This window comes from Ceratosolen solmsi, unplaced genomic scaffold (genome assembly GCF_000503995.2).
Source record: "Ceratosolen solmsi marchali unplaced genomic scaffold, CerSol_1.0 scaffold13, whole genome shotgun sequence".
Classification (NCBI taxonomy): Eukaryota; Metazoa; Arthropoda; class Insecta; order Hymenoptera; family Agaonidae; genus Ceratosolen; species Ceratosolen solmsi.
In genome coordinates, this window is record NW_011948418.1 from 464,949 (window position 1) to 482,770 (window position 17,822).

Consider the following 17,822-nt stretch of genomic DNA (forward strand, 5'->3'; position numbering starts at 1 on the left):
GACGCCGTCAAGATTCACGCGGGTTAACCAAACAAGGTCCTGGAATACTGGTAACGGCTCGCCCGATGCCGTCTGCTTTTCCGTTGATAGGCCGGGAATCCTCATTGCTGGAGTTGGGATCTATGGTGGTGCTGGTGTATACGATTACGAGCTCGACCTGTTGGATGACGTAAGTCTTTTACAAATATTCACGTCTTTATGGTGTTTGGCTATTATGGACTGTTATTCGTCGAAGGTTGCCGGTAAATTAATGATGAATGCGCGATCGCGCATAAGTTTGGCAGTCCTCGAGCTCTTACAGTTGGGAAATAGCAACACAACCTGTTCATTTCAATGCCATACATAATATTCGCTGTTGTGTAAAGTGAAAGTAATCTCTTATTTAAAACATCTCGCTTGTTCCGTATGAAAATTAAATAACAGCATGCAGTGTCGATTAATTTGAGATAGACAAATGAAATTATTTTAAAAATAAGTCGTACTTCTATCTATAATTGAATCCAAAAAATTCGTTCCAATAACTAAGATATGCATTTTATTTTAAGCGTTGTGCGCGAAGAAAGTAAATTTTGATAAATTTTTCATAGAAATAATAAATATGTTTAAATCTAGACCTTTGAATATATAAATGATATTTTATAATTACAATTTATAGATATATGTGCGTGTGCGTGTGTGTGCGTGCGTGCGTGCACGCGTCCGTGCGTATATATATATATATATATATATATATATATTTGTTTATTAAAAAAGTATTAAATATGACTTTTTTTATAATGCAGTGCCATTATTGATTAAATTTTATAAAATTATGAAAGACTTATTTTCTTTAGCGTAACAGCACTGGAAACGATCCTTCTCACACGCAGCATTGGAGCAGTCTTGATTTTACAAGAGGCTCCTTTGGTCCGGACGATTGTATTAATGACGTAGTCGAAATAAAATTTGACAAGCCCATTCCTATTAAGGAAAAGAATAAATATGCGATAAGACTGAGAAGCAGAGGTGGCAGAACTAGTAACGGAGATGGAGGATTGCGAGTTGTCAAAGGTCCCGATGGTACATCATTCATTTTCTCAGCGTGTTCGTTAAGCTCAAATGGTTAGTGATATTTATGATATTTATTTCACAAGTATTTAAAATAGACGACTTTAGTGTAAAAATTAATGCCCCCCCCCCCAACTATACAATACATATTATTATTATTATTATTACTACTACTACTACTACTACTACTATTATTATTATTATTATTATTATTATTATTATTACTACTACTACTACTACTACTACTATTATTATTATTATTATTATTATTATTATTACTACTACTATTATTATTATTATTATTGTTATTATTATTATTATTATTATCATTAAGAATAAGGTTAAATAAATGAAATTGTCTGTTTGTATTAAAGGTACTACACAAGCCAGGGGTCAAATTCCACATATCCTGTATTATTCCAATCCCAAAGACACTAACGAACAGCATACGAGTAAAGCTATTGCTGAAGTGCAGGCAAGAAAATGCACTTTAGCAATGACCGCCACTGTCGTTCAACGTGCTAATGATATTTTAGCTCTCGCGAGAGAAAAAGCCGATGACATCGATGTTAATGAAATTCTTGGTAGCGCGGCATTTGTTACCACACTTCTACCATTGACGACGGCGTACATTATTCCTTTAGCAGCATCAGATCCTCGAGTAAGATATTTCATAATTTATCAAACTGACACATTTCTTTTGGATTATCGTTGATATCATATGAGAAGCGTAGGTTAAAGTAGATTATTTATATGAGAATTAATGACGTTGGTTCGACTTAATTCGAGCGATGAAATAGGTATATATTTATTTGTATTCTATATATAAGCCATTCAAAAAATAAAATATAAAATAATCGAATATTATAATATCTTATAATGTAAAGTAATTTTTAAATTATAATCGTTAAAATAAGAAAGAATAGTGAAGAAATTGGATGAGACATTATAGCCTTAAGCTCAAGTTAACCAAAATAAGTAGCCAAAGACTTGCTGTATTTATGTTGAGTATTTAATTTTGTCAGGATTAAATATTATTGCAAATATTAACTATTTTTCTATGTGCTGGAATACTTTTTTTGGAACATAGTTTTTCAAGTGTAATGAAATTTAATGTTTTTTTCTCATTAAAAATTCATATTTTAACGTATTTCTTAGAATATTTAAATTACGAGTAAGTTTAGGAATAATGTTATTATATTGTAAGGAACTTGTAAGATATAAAATTATTTATATAAATGTATATTACATATATTCAAGTTGAGAAATGTAAAGGTTGCATTGTAAATAGAGCAAATTGATATGGCTATACATGCGCGCGCGCGTGTGTGTATTAAAATTAATGTAATAATAAGATTCCGGTATTGTATAAAATTCATTGAAAAGTTTTTATTTTTAATTTAAGAATTAAATTTGTTTTAGCTTATTTTGTAATTGTTAATATTAACTGTCTATGGATTAAAATTTAATAAACACTTTGATTATTTATAGTTTATTAATATTATTAATATTTTTTCCGACAGTTAAATATGCATAAAATGAGAAATTTATTATAATTACCGATGAAATTGAATAAAAATTGATTCATTATCAAGTTCATAATTAAATGAGTAATTGTTCTTATAAGGATATTATATGTGTATATATATATATATATATATATACGTATATACCCAATGATAAAAAAAAAAAAAAATACAATTTCCGTATCATAGTTTACAGTTCTAAAGGGCCATCATTAATGTATAGAGAATTCAAAATAAAAATTTACTTGTTTCCACAAAGCTTTTAAATGCATTTTGAACTATCTGTCTCGAATACCATTGCATTATTTATGAGAACAATTATATAAATCATAACCGGCTAGAAATTTAAGGGGAAAAATTTAATAATTCTCGAATAATATCAAGTCAAATACCTTGAATATCACAATTATATAACTTAGCATCTTGTGGTTTTCTCTTTTGCTCGTGAAGCCAATTAAACGCGATCTCAAAGCACGAATAATCTTGAGACGAATAATATCAATGTAATAGTAATGTCAATCAAACTATTGTAATCTCCTTATACTCGTTCGCGAATGAATGAAATCGTTAACTTTAAAGTCTTTACATCATCCTCTATAGGATGGGGCGAGCAAAGCCACTCCGCCCCAGCGCATAATACATTTTTCTCCCCATAACAATATAAGATGCGCCAGATATGAGATCCATGAGTTGGAGAGCTCTTAAAGTTACGACACTTTTGCAGAGTGGCGTCCAAGTACTAACCCTGATCCAAGAGATGCTGCCGCACGTGACGGCTCTGAATCTCATTACGGGCATGAAGTCCTCTCAAACGTCCCTCCATCAACAAGACAATGACGGGGCGACGCAGCAAACAGCCGGTACACATTTTTCACCTCCAGCCACTACCACTAGTCATTATTATACGTGGCTGGAGAGCGATCACCCCTACAAAGCGGCAACGGTCTCCTATTATAAAGTCACCTTTCCCGAAACGGTTAAGTGGCTCACCGTGGAATTCACCCCGGATTGCGGCACCGCTCAGCCGGAGGACTATCTGCAGCTTTACATTCCGAACGTCGATGCCAATGGTGCAAAGTGAGTAGATAGCAACGATTGATCCATTGAAATGGAGCGTGCGTGAGGGGTGTCCGCGTACCTCGGCTACTTTGGCTTACAAAGCTTTGAGTCGAAGCTCGGGCCAGACTCGCTTAAATGACTTAACGATGCGAGGAATAATTATTGATGTTCTTATTACATACGAGTGCTGCCGGGCTATATTTGGTTTATTTGGGTCGGATCCTCGACACTGACAATACATTATTGTAGCTTCTGTTTAGTTTGTATTGGTACGTGCGAGGGGCGCTTCACAGCTATTGGGAACATCATTTTCATTTAACTTTATCTTTTTCCATATCTCTTCCTCTCCGTTCATTACACTCTACATTCCGACATTCGATCGTAAATCCAGATTTACGATATGAATTAATAAATTTTATCGAATCTAGATTCGATTGTTGCTCTATGGGCTAATTGTATGTCGATTAATCAATCTTCAGGAATTCGTTTAATTAATGGGCTCGTAGAATGTCCACTTTGTACACTCTAAAAAGACTAGGCTATAGTAGCTTATTAATTTGTTATTAAGTGCCTTCTTATATAGAGTCACGTGGCTACAAGTTACAAGCGCTAAATATAATCAAAGTGTCGTTTAATATCTAAGCTAATGTAATAAAATATTTATTCGATTTCGCAAAATTAGATCTCTCGAAAATTGCAATCTGGATGAAAGTCCCGTATACTGGCCAGTGCTGCACAAGCTAAGCAATGTTCAAAGCCAATGGCCGCAGAGTGCTATTGTATTACCTGGTGAGTTTACGATAATTATGATTTAATTTTATATGAATGTCAGAGTGATTGACGTCAAGTTCCACGCGTATAAATAATATTTTTTTGAAAATTAGTTTTTTGTTTACCGAATAAGCTCGAGACGAAATTAATATCGTCTTTCACTTTCACCGCTTCATTTTATAATAATTTATTAGCGTGTTGCGCGGTAAGAGTTGAGCGATCCGACAAAAAGTTCAAGACTTCGTTGACTTTATTTAACTTTGCTTAGTGTCGTTATCTTTTGCTTTAACATATTATTAATATGCCGTTGAATTAAGCAAGCTATTATTGGTCAATGATTCGTGTCATTATATCGCGTAGTTGACAATGTGGTGAGAATTTGTTGAAAAGTTAAACCTATCGATTAATAATGTAATGGGAAATTTATTAATAAGACTTGAATTATATGACCGATATAAGTAATAAACAATATTATTGTACGCAATATAAATATCTAAATGATATTATACTTTAATATATCTAGATTTCAGAACTGAAGCATTTTAATTTTAATGTTGCAAGTAATGAAAAATGCGCAGAAATCATGAAATTTTTTATTAATAATTTTAATGCATTAATATAATATTTAATACCTTAGTTTTAATATTTTTAAATTTCATATTTACTCACTTGACCTGGATTTTCAGCATAACGTCAACTTCGGTTAAAAAAGCTTGTCGATCCATAAAAATAAAAATGTCACAAGCTACTGAATAGCTAATAAATTTCCATACAATGGATTTTCATAATAAAAAAGTGGAATTTATTTTTTATCGCCACTCTTAAGATGCAGTGAAAATTTAATAAATTTTTTTTTAGGTAACGAGGTAATATTTTCGTTGGAAACGGCGTCCGATTACATGAAAGATGAACGATCCATTACCTACGGTTTTAAATGTTTGATTATTGGTTACGATTGGATTACCACAAACTCTGGATTGAAAAACCTTGAAATCGAATTGTCCTTTCTTGGCGGAGCTTGTGCAGCAAGTCTGATGAAAAAGAATCTCAACTTACCACTAGTTTTTAGTAAGTATGCATTGGTGATGATTAATAAAATTAATTTATCTTCCTATACCTGTCCTCCTTTTATGGAATAGAGAGAGAGAGAGAGAGAGAGAGAGAGAGAGCATATAAAATACAGTTGCATTGCGTAATTAGAAAATAATATTACAGATTGCTTACTGTAATCGATATTTATTCAATGGTTGAGCAATAAATTAAAACGTCACATAATATTAGTAATGAAAAAAGTATTTCTTAACATGTGAAGATGTACATGTGAACTCAATTTCTAAGTAACAATTCCAGACTTACAGTTTGATATTTTGAATGCATTCATGACATTTTAAAAATTAAATTTAAATTATTTACTCCGCATTTTTTGGGCTAATTATTGAAAAAAAAAAAAAAAAAACTTAAGTCTACTAAAATGATTTAAATAAACATACGAGTTCATATCCCCGCGAAAGCAACGTATTGTGAAACATTAATATAATTAATTTGGTCCTTTTTTTAGTTTTTTTCTTTCTTTGAATCTCTCAATAATTTTGACTTGACCCCGAAGTACCATTAAAAATCTAACAATATCGTTGTTAAAAGTACAAGTACAACAAAATCAATTTAAACTTGAGTTGCTTCGGCAAACCGACAATTTTATTCTCACCCCCATTACATTAGTAGCTTAGTCGTGAAACCAATGGATTCAGCTAGCGAAGTTAAAAGCTCGCACACCATAGCGCAGTAATTCAACGTTAATTTCTTCTTTTTGTAGCGGAGGAAGCTGAAGAGGACGTGGAGCTTGCGAACGAGACGGCTAAGCGGACGTTTTCCATGCATTCGGCTCTACTTGGACGCGGCTTTTCCCTCTCATCGCCACCTACAGTGACCCAAGCACTCGACGGTGTTCTTCCTTACAGGTAAGTCCCGACCAAGACACTATTTTAATTATCGGCAGGTCCTTCTCGTTTATTTCGTTACCGGCAAATTCAAGAACCTTTCATTGCTCTATTTCACATTTGTATCTATAAACTATTTATTCATCAATATCGATAAGTTAAGTGTTTTTTTTTCTTTTTTTTTTTTCTGAATTTTCGTCGAACTAGCTTTTCATGCCCGAGACTAATTGATATATGCACATTTTTGGCTTAATAAACAAATATTTTATTAATCTTGATCGATCATAAAGGAATGTTTTGAGGTATATTGTTATGAATTATATACATTTATGGATATAGAGGTAATGAAGCAATGAGGGCAATGTTTTGAATTTAGCTAATCAGAGCCGCGATTAAATACGGTTTTACGGAAGGAAATATTTAAGCTCTCTCCACCGAGGCGATATCAAGTCGGATATGACTTTTAATTTAATTTAACCGGCTGATTCTTTTGTTCGTGTAAATTCTTTTAGCGCTAAAGGAATTTATTTGAATATTAGAATTGTCGGTTATCCGAATTTTGCCCGACAAGAGGCATTGAAAAACATAAATAAAAATGCAGCATTCATTATTCACGTAAGTACCCAGTTTTTATTCTATATTCGATTGAATGTCTCAAATTTATATGCAGTCCCGATGGTATTATAACTAAGGTCGATACACACAATAATACAAACATCATAAAGTAAGCACCCGTGGCCTCTCAAACGGTCAATTAATGCAATTGTTGTCGCGCGAGGCAAGAGCTGGTATCGATAAAAACAAAAACAAACAAAAAAAAAAACAAAAAAAAAAACAAAAAAACCAAAAAAAAACAAAAAAAAATAAACAAAAAAAAAACAAATAGTAAAACGACAGCACAATAAAGGCAAGCGATGAATCTACTTGTTTTGTTGTACTAAACTGCACTCGATTTCCGTACACATTCATCGATCTAGCGTAAACAAACAAACGCGGGCAATCTGTGCAATTGGAGCGGTCAAAGATTGTTCGACCACCGAATGAATCTTTGCTCCTTTATACATAATACATAATGATGCATGAAACGAGCGTACGAGGATTAAAGACTGTTCTTGTATTTTCGCTGTCAACCGTATAAAGTAAATGTCTCTGAAATTTTAGAGATTTTTCCATAAAAATGACTGAGATTGTGGCATTTCTAGTTGTAGTGTACAATTTACGATTAACAATTTTGTTTATTCTTTATTTGCATCTTACAAATTGCATTATAATTTTGACTGCGTTTTCACTATGAAATGGTATACGGTTTAAAAATATATTGTATAATTTATTTTATTTTCCAATTACACGTATCTTTGCAAACAAATAAAGTAAAGGCAATCGAGTAACAAATACTGTCTTTGCAATTTTATTCTGGATTAGCTTGCACAATTCGTAAACATTCAGATTTCGTTAAAATAATTATTTGAGCTGAGCATGGACGATGACTCGTAATTTAATAAAAAAAAACAAAAACAAAAAAATAATTAAAAAAAAATAATAATAAAAAAAATCGGAAATTATTTAATACAAATTATTTTTATTCTATTTTAAAGCGTAATGTATCTTGTTCACATACTATTATATGAAATGGCAATTACAGTTCCAACGATTAAATTATCGAATTAAAAACAAAATCTTTTGTTTCAATATTAGTATTATTAATAATATTAGTATTACAACTTTATCTAATTTATAACAACTACATGTGTACTTTCATTAATTTGGCAATAAATTTAAGCCATTGTAGCAATGCATTTTCTCTGCTTTTAAATATTATAAATCCGCGGATAGATTTCATTTTCAAAATTCCATCGATAAATTTCTATACGTACAAATTAATTTTATAGAAATTTAAAAATACAATATAATCATACTTTAACACTAAATTCACTATTAGTAAGTTCAATAATGCTCTACGCACTGCGCTGAAGTAAAGTTTTTATTAGCGATCATATACAGAGTTATAAAGTTTTTGCAACATTATCCGTTGTTTATTTAAAATTTAATAGAATATAAGTGCAGCCGTTAAATTTAGTGTAAAACTTTTCTCTGTTATTGATTAGCTGGAAAAAAAATAGCCTGAACATAATAAGACTCTTAACTTTATACAAAAATTAGAAATGTCTTTTCAAGCATTTTATTCAAGCAAATATATTTTTTAGCTACATTTTTATTATTTTTATTTTCGCCAGTAGCGTTGGAACTGGATTACAACATCATTTTCTTCATCTAACATCTTATTTTACTTGTATTATATCAATATATGATGTAGCGCAATTATGAAATTGGGATTCATATCGCGATTTTCATGCAAAGACAACTCAAATAAAGAAATACGTGGGCAATGATAGTTCAGATTGAAAATTCAACGGCCAATTCTCGGACGAATCAAGTCGACTATTTTTTTGTTTCTCGAGTCTTCATCATTAAAAATTATTTCCTTATAATTATCTTGGGATAACTCCAAGTTCGAAATTATTTAATATTGTTCCAAATCCAATAGTCCAAATGTCATAGCCACATTACCAGCTATATATGTGTGATTTATATGAATAAGAAAATTTCTTTATCGACATATTGAAACGAACGCATTACACAAACATGGAATTTTCAACTTATTACACGAACGTATTCTCCCAGCATTGATCTGGATGGAAAGAGAGAGATGACTATCACGGAATATGTCATTGAAGATAAGTTGACAAACACATACATAGCGCTCGTGTGTGCGTATACACCGAGTCGCTAATCAGCGTCGCGACGCGACCCCGTGACACGCGAAGTGAAAGCTGTTTTAAAGTTGCGTTTATTTGCGTCCATTTATCTCGTAGATCATAGAATGAAGTTATGGAATATAAGTGGATAGACGTCTGGGGAATTATAGACGATGTTTTTCTACGCTTATATTAGTTCTTTGAAAAGAATTGTTGAGTTATTTTGTGCGAGTCAGAATTTGTAAACGAATCAGCATTTGTTATTATTTGCTTTTTTTCTTTTAAACAGAACGGGAGATATTTATCAATCGCATTAAATTAGAAAATTTAAAGGCTCGGATATTTTTATAATGAAGTATTTAATCAATATAATCAACTATTTATGTTAATAAAAAATTTCTGCTTTGATTTATAATAAGAATAAAGTTTTTGGAAAAGCTAAGGAAAGCCAGGAAATGAAGGAAATTTGAAATGTTCGTTACTGTGGGATATGTGTATTTTATTGTTGAAAATTATATTATTGAATGTTAGTTTTCACTAATTTTGATTATTTTACTCATTGGGTGTGACATTTCCATCGTGCTTTAACATATTATGACAACAAAAATTTATAGTTATATTATGATTATGTAAATTGATTACGATTATTATTGAAAATTTTTCATAAACAAGCATGTTTAGACTAGTCTTTCGTTCATATTTTAACTGCATTTGTTTTAATCATAACGTGTAATTTACATTAGAAAATAAGAAGATTTTACGATCAATAAACTACATAAGAATGCGTGAATCTTTTTTTGTAAATATTAGAATATTTAATTTACTATTATGAATATGATAATTTTTTTTCTTCGAAAAATTCTATATACTATATCTACGGAGAATACATGTTTGCTCTTATCAATTGAAACAGATATAAGTTTTACAAATGCTTTTCGTTTAGCGCTTTTTCAAGGTATCCTACACCTTTCTTTTATAACATTTATACACCACAATTTTTGTTTATATATGTAAAAGCATTGATTAGTGTATTTATTTGAAATATTAAAATTAGTATTAATAATATTTTATTAACTAATCAATGAATGATTCAATTCAAAATTTATTGAAAAATATATTGAAAAAAGGATAACATTTAAATAGTTTTTGTAATTATGTACATAGATACTTATAATAAGTGATTTAATACTTTATTTATTCATAGACATAATTCTTTTCAGCTATTAAATTACTTTATTATAAAATTCAAATTGTTTAATATCGAAAATAATTATACGAGTATTTCCGTTTTTATTGAACGCGAATGGATGAATAATAAGTATCAGACTGGTTAAGCGAAAACTTAATCATGTACAAAGAAAAAATAATAAACTCATTAAAAAAAAAAAAAAAAAAAAAAAAAAAAAAAAAAAAAAAAAATACATTTGTCAGATTTTAAAGTAATAAGTTCCAATTATAAATGGGAATATACATGAAAATGCGAGGCATTTGGTTTCTTTGAAGATGGGCAGAGTGTATGAAAAGAAGAGACAGATAGCCTCTCTTAACCTTACGAATTGAAATTTACAGAACTTCCTTAATATATTTATCATAATTTTATTAACCAAGGACTGGTAAGAAAATATTATAAATAAATAAAAAACGCGTTTTCATGCTGTTTTCAAGATTTGTCTAGGAGAAATACTAATATTATTATTAGTTTTTTTTTAAAATAATAGTTAACTTTTTTCTTAATAACTTCAAAATTTTTATTCATATTATTATGCCAATCTAACTACTGCTAAATTATTATTTATAGTTTACTAGCTAAATTATTTTTTATTTATTCAACTCGAATAACGAGGTTTTGGAAATGTCCTTTATTAAGTGTACATATTTGTATTATTAAAACAAACAAAATTATTCTAAACGTTCATTAGTTTCATTTTAAAATTATAGATTTTATTACAAAAAAGTATATAAATATTTTTATTTATCCAGTATTGTGGTAAGATGATATTTTAACAAATCATTTTTTTTTTGTCTTATAAATAATAAATACTGTTGTGCAGTAATAATAATACTTATTGCAATTTAATTAAGTTTATAGATATCTATTTTCCATTGAATGAATATATATAAATTAGAAAAATTTGGATATATACTATTTTTTGTATTTTTCTATTGTAAAAAAAAAAAAGAAAAAACGAGTCTATGAATAAATTTACATCCAAATAATGTAACTGAATTTCGGCACTTTTGCATAATTGGTAATAGCAAGATTTTTGGTGGAAAACAATGTATTCACTTAACAATCTATATTATAATTATAATTATAATTATAATTATAATATAATAATATACTATAATTTAAATGAATGATAATATAAGCGAAATAAAAATAATCTAAAGTTAACATCACGCAAGCAGACATTACTAATTTCCATTGGTCAAATGCTTAATATCAACGAGTAAAAACAATCGAACACAAGCACGTACTAATCCATGCAAATACATTGCAAATGCATTAGCTTATCAATTACAGCTGCTTATTCTATTACGACTCGTGCCAGTCCGAGAAATGGCGTATGCACGTACAGGATCGGTGATCTCGGTCACGCCGATCGCTTTGTTTCTGGGCTTACAGCATTGCCGTCGTTATCGTTGTCATCGTCTTTGCGTTGTCCCTCGCGTTGGCCCTGCCGTTAATCAAATTATGTCCAGGCGTGGATCGCGGGTTATCGATAATCGTGCTTAAATGATTGTTAGCTAAAGAATGATTGTTAGCTAAAGAATGAAAATTAGCGAGAGAGATAGATAGATAGATAGATAGATAGATAGATAGATAGATAGATAGATAGATAGATAGATAGATAGATAGATAGATAGATAGATAGATAGATAGATAGATAGATAGAGAGAGAGAGAGAGAAGAGCTACGATTGTAAATCAACCTGGATTAAGATATTATACCAAAGATCCTCGATCGCGTGAGCAAATGTTAATTGAACGGTACTATATGTATCTATCGGTATATCTGCATAGCCTCCAACACGTTTTTATCGCAAAAAGTATCTAACGAATTTTTCCTTCCATTATTTAGCGAATTCTTTTACATATATAATTGATTGCATTTCAGCTTTTGTTACACAAACCTCAACTCGTTAATTTATTTTCTTTATAATATATTAATTAAGTGTGTAGTTCGAGTGATTCGAAATTAAAAAGAAATGAACAATAGATTATCTAATAATCTAATATTTAATACAAATGGTTATGAGCAGTTAATAATAAATTAAATATAATTATAGTCGCGTAATTTAAGTTTTAAAATTTTTCGATTGTTTAGAAACTTTGCTCTTCTAATTACGTATTATTAAATACAGAAAGCAGAAACTAACTGTAATTCATATTCATATTATGCAAAAACTTGAAGTCTTACGCTTGAAAGTTTAATATGTCACTGTACACATTATCATTCGATAAAATTTATATGTATAAAATTCGTATATTCTAAATGTAATATAATGCATTGAGCGATAAATTATATGAAATAGTATAACGTACACTTTCTTTATCGAGAATGTCGTAAAATACATTGGGATTAATTTTATTGAAAAAGTTGCACTATTAAGTCCTTTTAAATAACCAATTTCATTATATTCATACATAAGTATTTACGACTTTACACGGAATGTTTAATAACATTGAATATAACTTCAATAAATTACATTTCAATGCAGTTGGAATTTTATAATTATTCCATTAAAGATTTTTTTTTTTTTTTTTTTTTAAATAATATAACATATATAAATATCGAGCCTTATTGTTAAATAGATATGTTTAAATGTAATAGCATAATAATTTGAAGCTAAAATTACGTATTTAGTTAGGTTTGCAATTTAGTCATATTTGCAATTATAGACAGACGAGTAATATACATTTTTATGATGTTAATTAATGTCCCGAGTCACAAAAGATAGAGTAGCCATGACTAAACTTATTATTAAAAAAAAAAAATGCAGACGGTTACAGGATATTTAGTTTATAATTTATTATTTTAATAATACGACGGCGATTCAATAAATTCGAATTAATTCAAAAGAAGAGATATTTGCATTTAGATAACAATTTACCTCAAGATATTAAATTTAACGAATTTAATGCCTATAATATTTTTCTCATGAAATTATAAAGTTCTTAGTTTGATGTTCTGGCTTTTGAAGTAAATATATAATTACCAATTATCATCATTTTAAATAAATGTGTAATTGGTAATTATTTATTCTGTCGAATAATTTTTTGTAGTACAACATTTTTATCCTTCTCTTAAATTATATATAACATTAAACAACAAAATATTTAACTAACAAACATTTTATTTCTTACCGGTTTGACAGTTGCCATAATTTAAAATAATTTCTAATTATAATTGCTTTAAAATTATTGATACGAGATTTTAACAACCGATTTAAGTATTTCCAAAGAAAAACTACACTTACATAAAAGTACGTTATTAGCTAATAATTATTATTAATGATACCAAATTATTCTATTAAATTTCATTTCATTTTCTCTGGATAATTACATTTATTAAATGGATTGTGCAACAGTGTTTCAATCGTAATTGATTATTTGAAATTCATACTATAAATATTTCTGAGTATTATACGAATTTTGCAATTAGACAATATCGTGTATAAGAAAGTATCTACAATAATTATTTGGAAAATTTGTTTGTTAAGTTTTGTGGATTCTTTGGAATATGATTTCGCTAGAGTTTACGTGTAAATTAAAATCAAATATAACATACTGGGAGTGATTTTTTTTTTTCTTTGCAAATTAGTTTTGCCGTATCTAAACATAGTTGATAGCGAGCCAAATTTGTTGAGAATCCAACACGATATCAATTAAATCAATGTAAAAACAGAATTTCATTTTTAAAAAAGGAAATTTCCAAATTTCAATATTTGTATTTTCTTAAATAAATCGCATTCTGTAGAAGAATTTATCGCGAGTAATTCTAATGATCGAGCTAGATTTGAGTCAATTTTAAAAAATTTAGAATTATTATAATTTTATAGTTCGAAGATATCGACGACTATTATATTCAACGTTTTATTTTAATATATTTGCTAATAAATTGTCTAATAAATTTCAGTATAAACAAAGATATATAAATATTTATTTATCAAGATTTTAAGGTCTGTCCTTGAAAATCGTATATATATTTTACATAAGATAATATCGCATGCATTAATCACGTATACATGTTCTATAATAATTTATGCTTAATCATATTATATAAAACGTATTGCAGAATTATTAATTTAAAAATTTTATTTTATAATAGTTTAGATATTTTTTTCTTATACAAGTGTGTACAAATGTTGGAATATATGATTAAAATTCACGATAAGCAATTTAATTGAATGAACGAGATTTTTCAGTTTTATATTTGTCGTAAAAAGTATGTATGTCCGATTTAAATTCTTGTAAATTTCATAATATTAGAATCATTTTTTCTCCAAATTTTATCACCTCGTTAATTATGAAACATAAAATCGAAATTCGTGTAAGGCATGGAAATGGATATTAAATAAATCGGAGTTGAGGCTTATAGGGAAAGTAAAATAAATTTCGGACATCTTAATTTCGTAAAATTCAATTTTAAAATTCTTATAGAGTGTTTATTTATTTCTTAAGAAAATATTGTTGAGATAATAGAATCGAATGAAATTGATACTTTGTTAGTTAGTTGAGTATATTTTGTTAGATTGTTACAATTTCATAAGCTTATTTATTATATAAAATTTTAAATATAAATTTACATTTACTAACTTACTTTTTGTAATCAAATTTTCTATCGTAAATTGACTTATTGCCAACTCGACATCATTAAATTGCTGCTTAGTAATGTCAGAAGGAATGTTGATTGAATTTTATAAAATAATAGGAGATACTAGTTGATTGAATATTTTATTATGCATCATAAGTGTCGAAATGAAAAATTTATAATCAAATCTTATATATGAAATAATTTAGAGATTATATCTTTAAGAGCTATTTCTCTTCCTATGTATAAATAATCTTTGCACGTTTTATTATTTTCTGATACATGATTTTTCGGAAGAAGAATATGGTTACACAATTCTTTTTCAGACTATTGAAAATTTTTCTTTTTCCTTGTAGTAGCCAGTTCGGGTATATAGTATTTTTTACACGTTAACACTACTTAATAATACTTTTATCATTTTTATAATAAATTAAATGTCCTTTATAGGGTCATATACATTAATTTCATTAATATTTATTGGTATTCAGGAAGTTGTACCGCTGTACTCTAAATTCATTGTACTTATTATTTGAATGCTGCATGCTTCATATGCATATTATCATTAATGATTCAAGTTTTCAATCGTTTGAGAATATTGTGGGCACATTATACTATTAATAAAATTAGAAATTCCATAATGTTAGTAATTTATTGGTATTCAAATTGTTTTGCTTAAATAAATCAATATTAAAAATGTATAGGCAATAAAGTTGAAAGTAACGGCTACTATTGTTTAAATACACTGCATAACGTTTGAGTTAAATATTATTTCTTGTATTATTTTTTTATCACATTTTCAAAATACTTCAATTTTGTGTTTATGTAATATTCATATTCATATCAGCACATATTAAAGATATAACGATTTAATAGAGTTTTTCTTTGTATTTAATAATTTGCAATTCGTTATTGCTATTCTATTGATTTTTATACAATTTAATTTGTATTGTTAAAATTAATTTCTGCTAGCATATTTATAAGAATGATCTAGTATATGTGTGTGTGTGTGTGTGTGTGTGTGTGTGTGTGCGCGTTTGTGTGTGAAAATGAATTTAATTATAAATTTTTAATACATTATCGTTAAAGGATAATAACTTTTTTAAATAATGCGAGTAGCCTTTATTTTGTATATTAACAAGTAATTAGAGGAGCTTTAACACATGTAGCATTATAATTAAAACTAATACTTTTTATGTCACAAGACTTCGAGCTACGAGTTTTAAGTTATAAGTAGGAAAAATATTAATTTGCAATATGAACGTTCAAATATTCACAACAGATTGTGTGCAAGTTTTTATCCCTTTAGTTCAATAGGATGGAAATTATTGTAATTCTATTCAGAATTTTCTCTTGACGCAAAGTTTTAAATATACGTATAACACACGTGCATTTGTATTATTATAGTCTTGAAGGAAAAGAAAAAGTACCGTTAACGATATAGTTCGGATTACAAGGAAATAAAATGTCAATTTTTACTTACCTTTGAGATGTTTTAAGAGTATTTCTTGCCTCATTGAATGAGTGATACAAATACTTGAAAATTACGTTGAAATTCTTTAATTTTTTCACGGCATTACGAAATGTATTTGAATGATTTAAGCGCTTTGACATCAGATTTAAAAAAGAAAAAGACGTGCTTTATACCGATACTCGAGTAATAAAACACGAGCATAAATTGTCCGTCGCATGGATATATTGGAATTCGAAGGAAATATTTAATAGGCTCTTTCAAGTGTTGTTTAATTTATGATTTTTGTTTTTTATTGAAAATAAAGGAAACAATGAGCTGTATTTTTTTCTTCTTATGTTTGTCGCAAGAACATTAATACTTGTTTTACAATTATTCGCTCGTTACAAAATAATCTTTCAGAATGGAGTATATCGGTATTATCGTTGCGCAAATACTGATCTTCGTATATCTCGTTATCGATCGAGTTTATGACTATAATCGTTAAATTAAAAGGCTAGTTTGTTAACATAGAAATTATTTGAGAATACAAGTTTTTCGTAAATAAGAGCTTCAACGAATCCAAGGAAATTTCGCGAAATCGTTATTTTAACGCGACATTTGATATTGGCTGTTCGTTTGCAGCTGTTTGGCGGAATTCGATTTACTAGATCATTATTTGTTAATACTGAACTTCAATCCATTGAGTTTTTAAACAAAAATTTGATATTTATTTCTTCTCCGACGCGAGGTTGTTAGCATAGGTCTCGCCGCGACTAGGCCTATATATACTTTTTTTTCTTCTTTTAATTATGTATTTTCGAAAGGTAATTCCTCTACAGGGATTTCCCATCGCTTCTTTCGAGCGATTCGACTTAAAAACTACGTAGGTACGGTTTCGCGACGACATTTGAAGCACTGGCACTCGTGAAAGCTAATTGCAAAATCAGGATTTAATAAAATTAATTAACTGATGCGTGGCTACCTATTAGACAGATGTTTTTACATTTTCGTTTATTTTTGCGGAAAAGTCTGAGAAAAACAAAACTAGAACAATTATAAATTAATAAATTTTTTGCCTTTATGTGCATTATCAATTAACGAATTGACAGATTTTGTTTTCATTGGTGCAAACAATTAAAATAACGTTCTCTGCTGAATTGTTAGAGCTTTAACCTATTGTATTGTATTTAAAAGGATTAAACTTAAAGTTGAAATTTTGAATTAAGCTATCTTGTTAAGATGAATTATAAAACGTAAAATAATAGCAAATTTTTGCAAAACCATGTCAACATTCATTAAATTGGAATAATATTTTAATAATATGAAAATGATACGTATTTTCTCAGAAATTTTCTACGTATTATAAGTGTTTATTCCATGCTCCACATGAGATAAAGCTAGAGACAGAGATAGATAGATAGATGGAGTGACTGTGAGAGGGGAGGGAGATGGAGAGAGAGA

The 17,822-nt window shown here is 28.7% G+C and overlaps 2 protein-coding genes across 2 annotated transcripts in view; both read left to right on the forward strand.

Moving 5' to 3' along the window:
* Positions 1-3,654, forward strand: part of LOC105360333 (E3 ubiquitin-protein ligase MYCBP2-like) — a 14,553-nt gene extending 10,899 nt beyond the window's left edge. Inside the window, exons 19-22 of the mRNA XM_011497225.1 lie at positions 13-169; positions 834-1,101; positions 1,422-1,708; positions 3,298-3,654. Of these exons, the coding sequence (XP_011495527.1) occupies positions 13-169; positions 834-1,101; positions 1,422-1,708; positions 3,298-3,654 (1,069 nt within the window). The remainder of the gene's footprint in view (positions 1-12; positions 170-833; positions 1,102-1,421; positions 1,709-3,297) is intronic.
* A 1,719-nt stretch (positions 3,655-5,373) lies between these two features.
* hiw (MYC binding protein highwire) overlaps positions 5,374-17,822 on the forward strand; it is a 392,819-nt gene continuing 380,370 nt past the window's right edge. The window contains exons 1-2 of the mRNA XM_011497226.1: positions 5,374-5,471; positions 6,217-6,361. Of these exons, the coding sequence (XP_011495528.1) occupies positions 5,438-5,471; positions 6,217-6,361 (179 nt within the window). The 5' untranslated portion in view covers positions 5,374-5,437. The remainder of the gene's footprint in view (positions 5,472-6,216; positions 6,362-17,822) is intronic.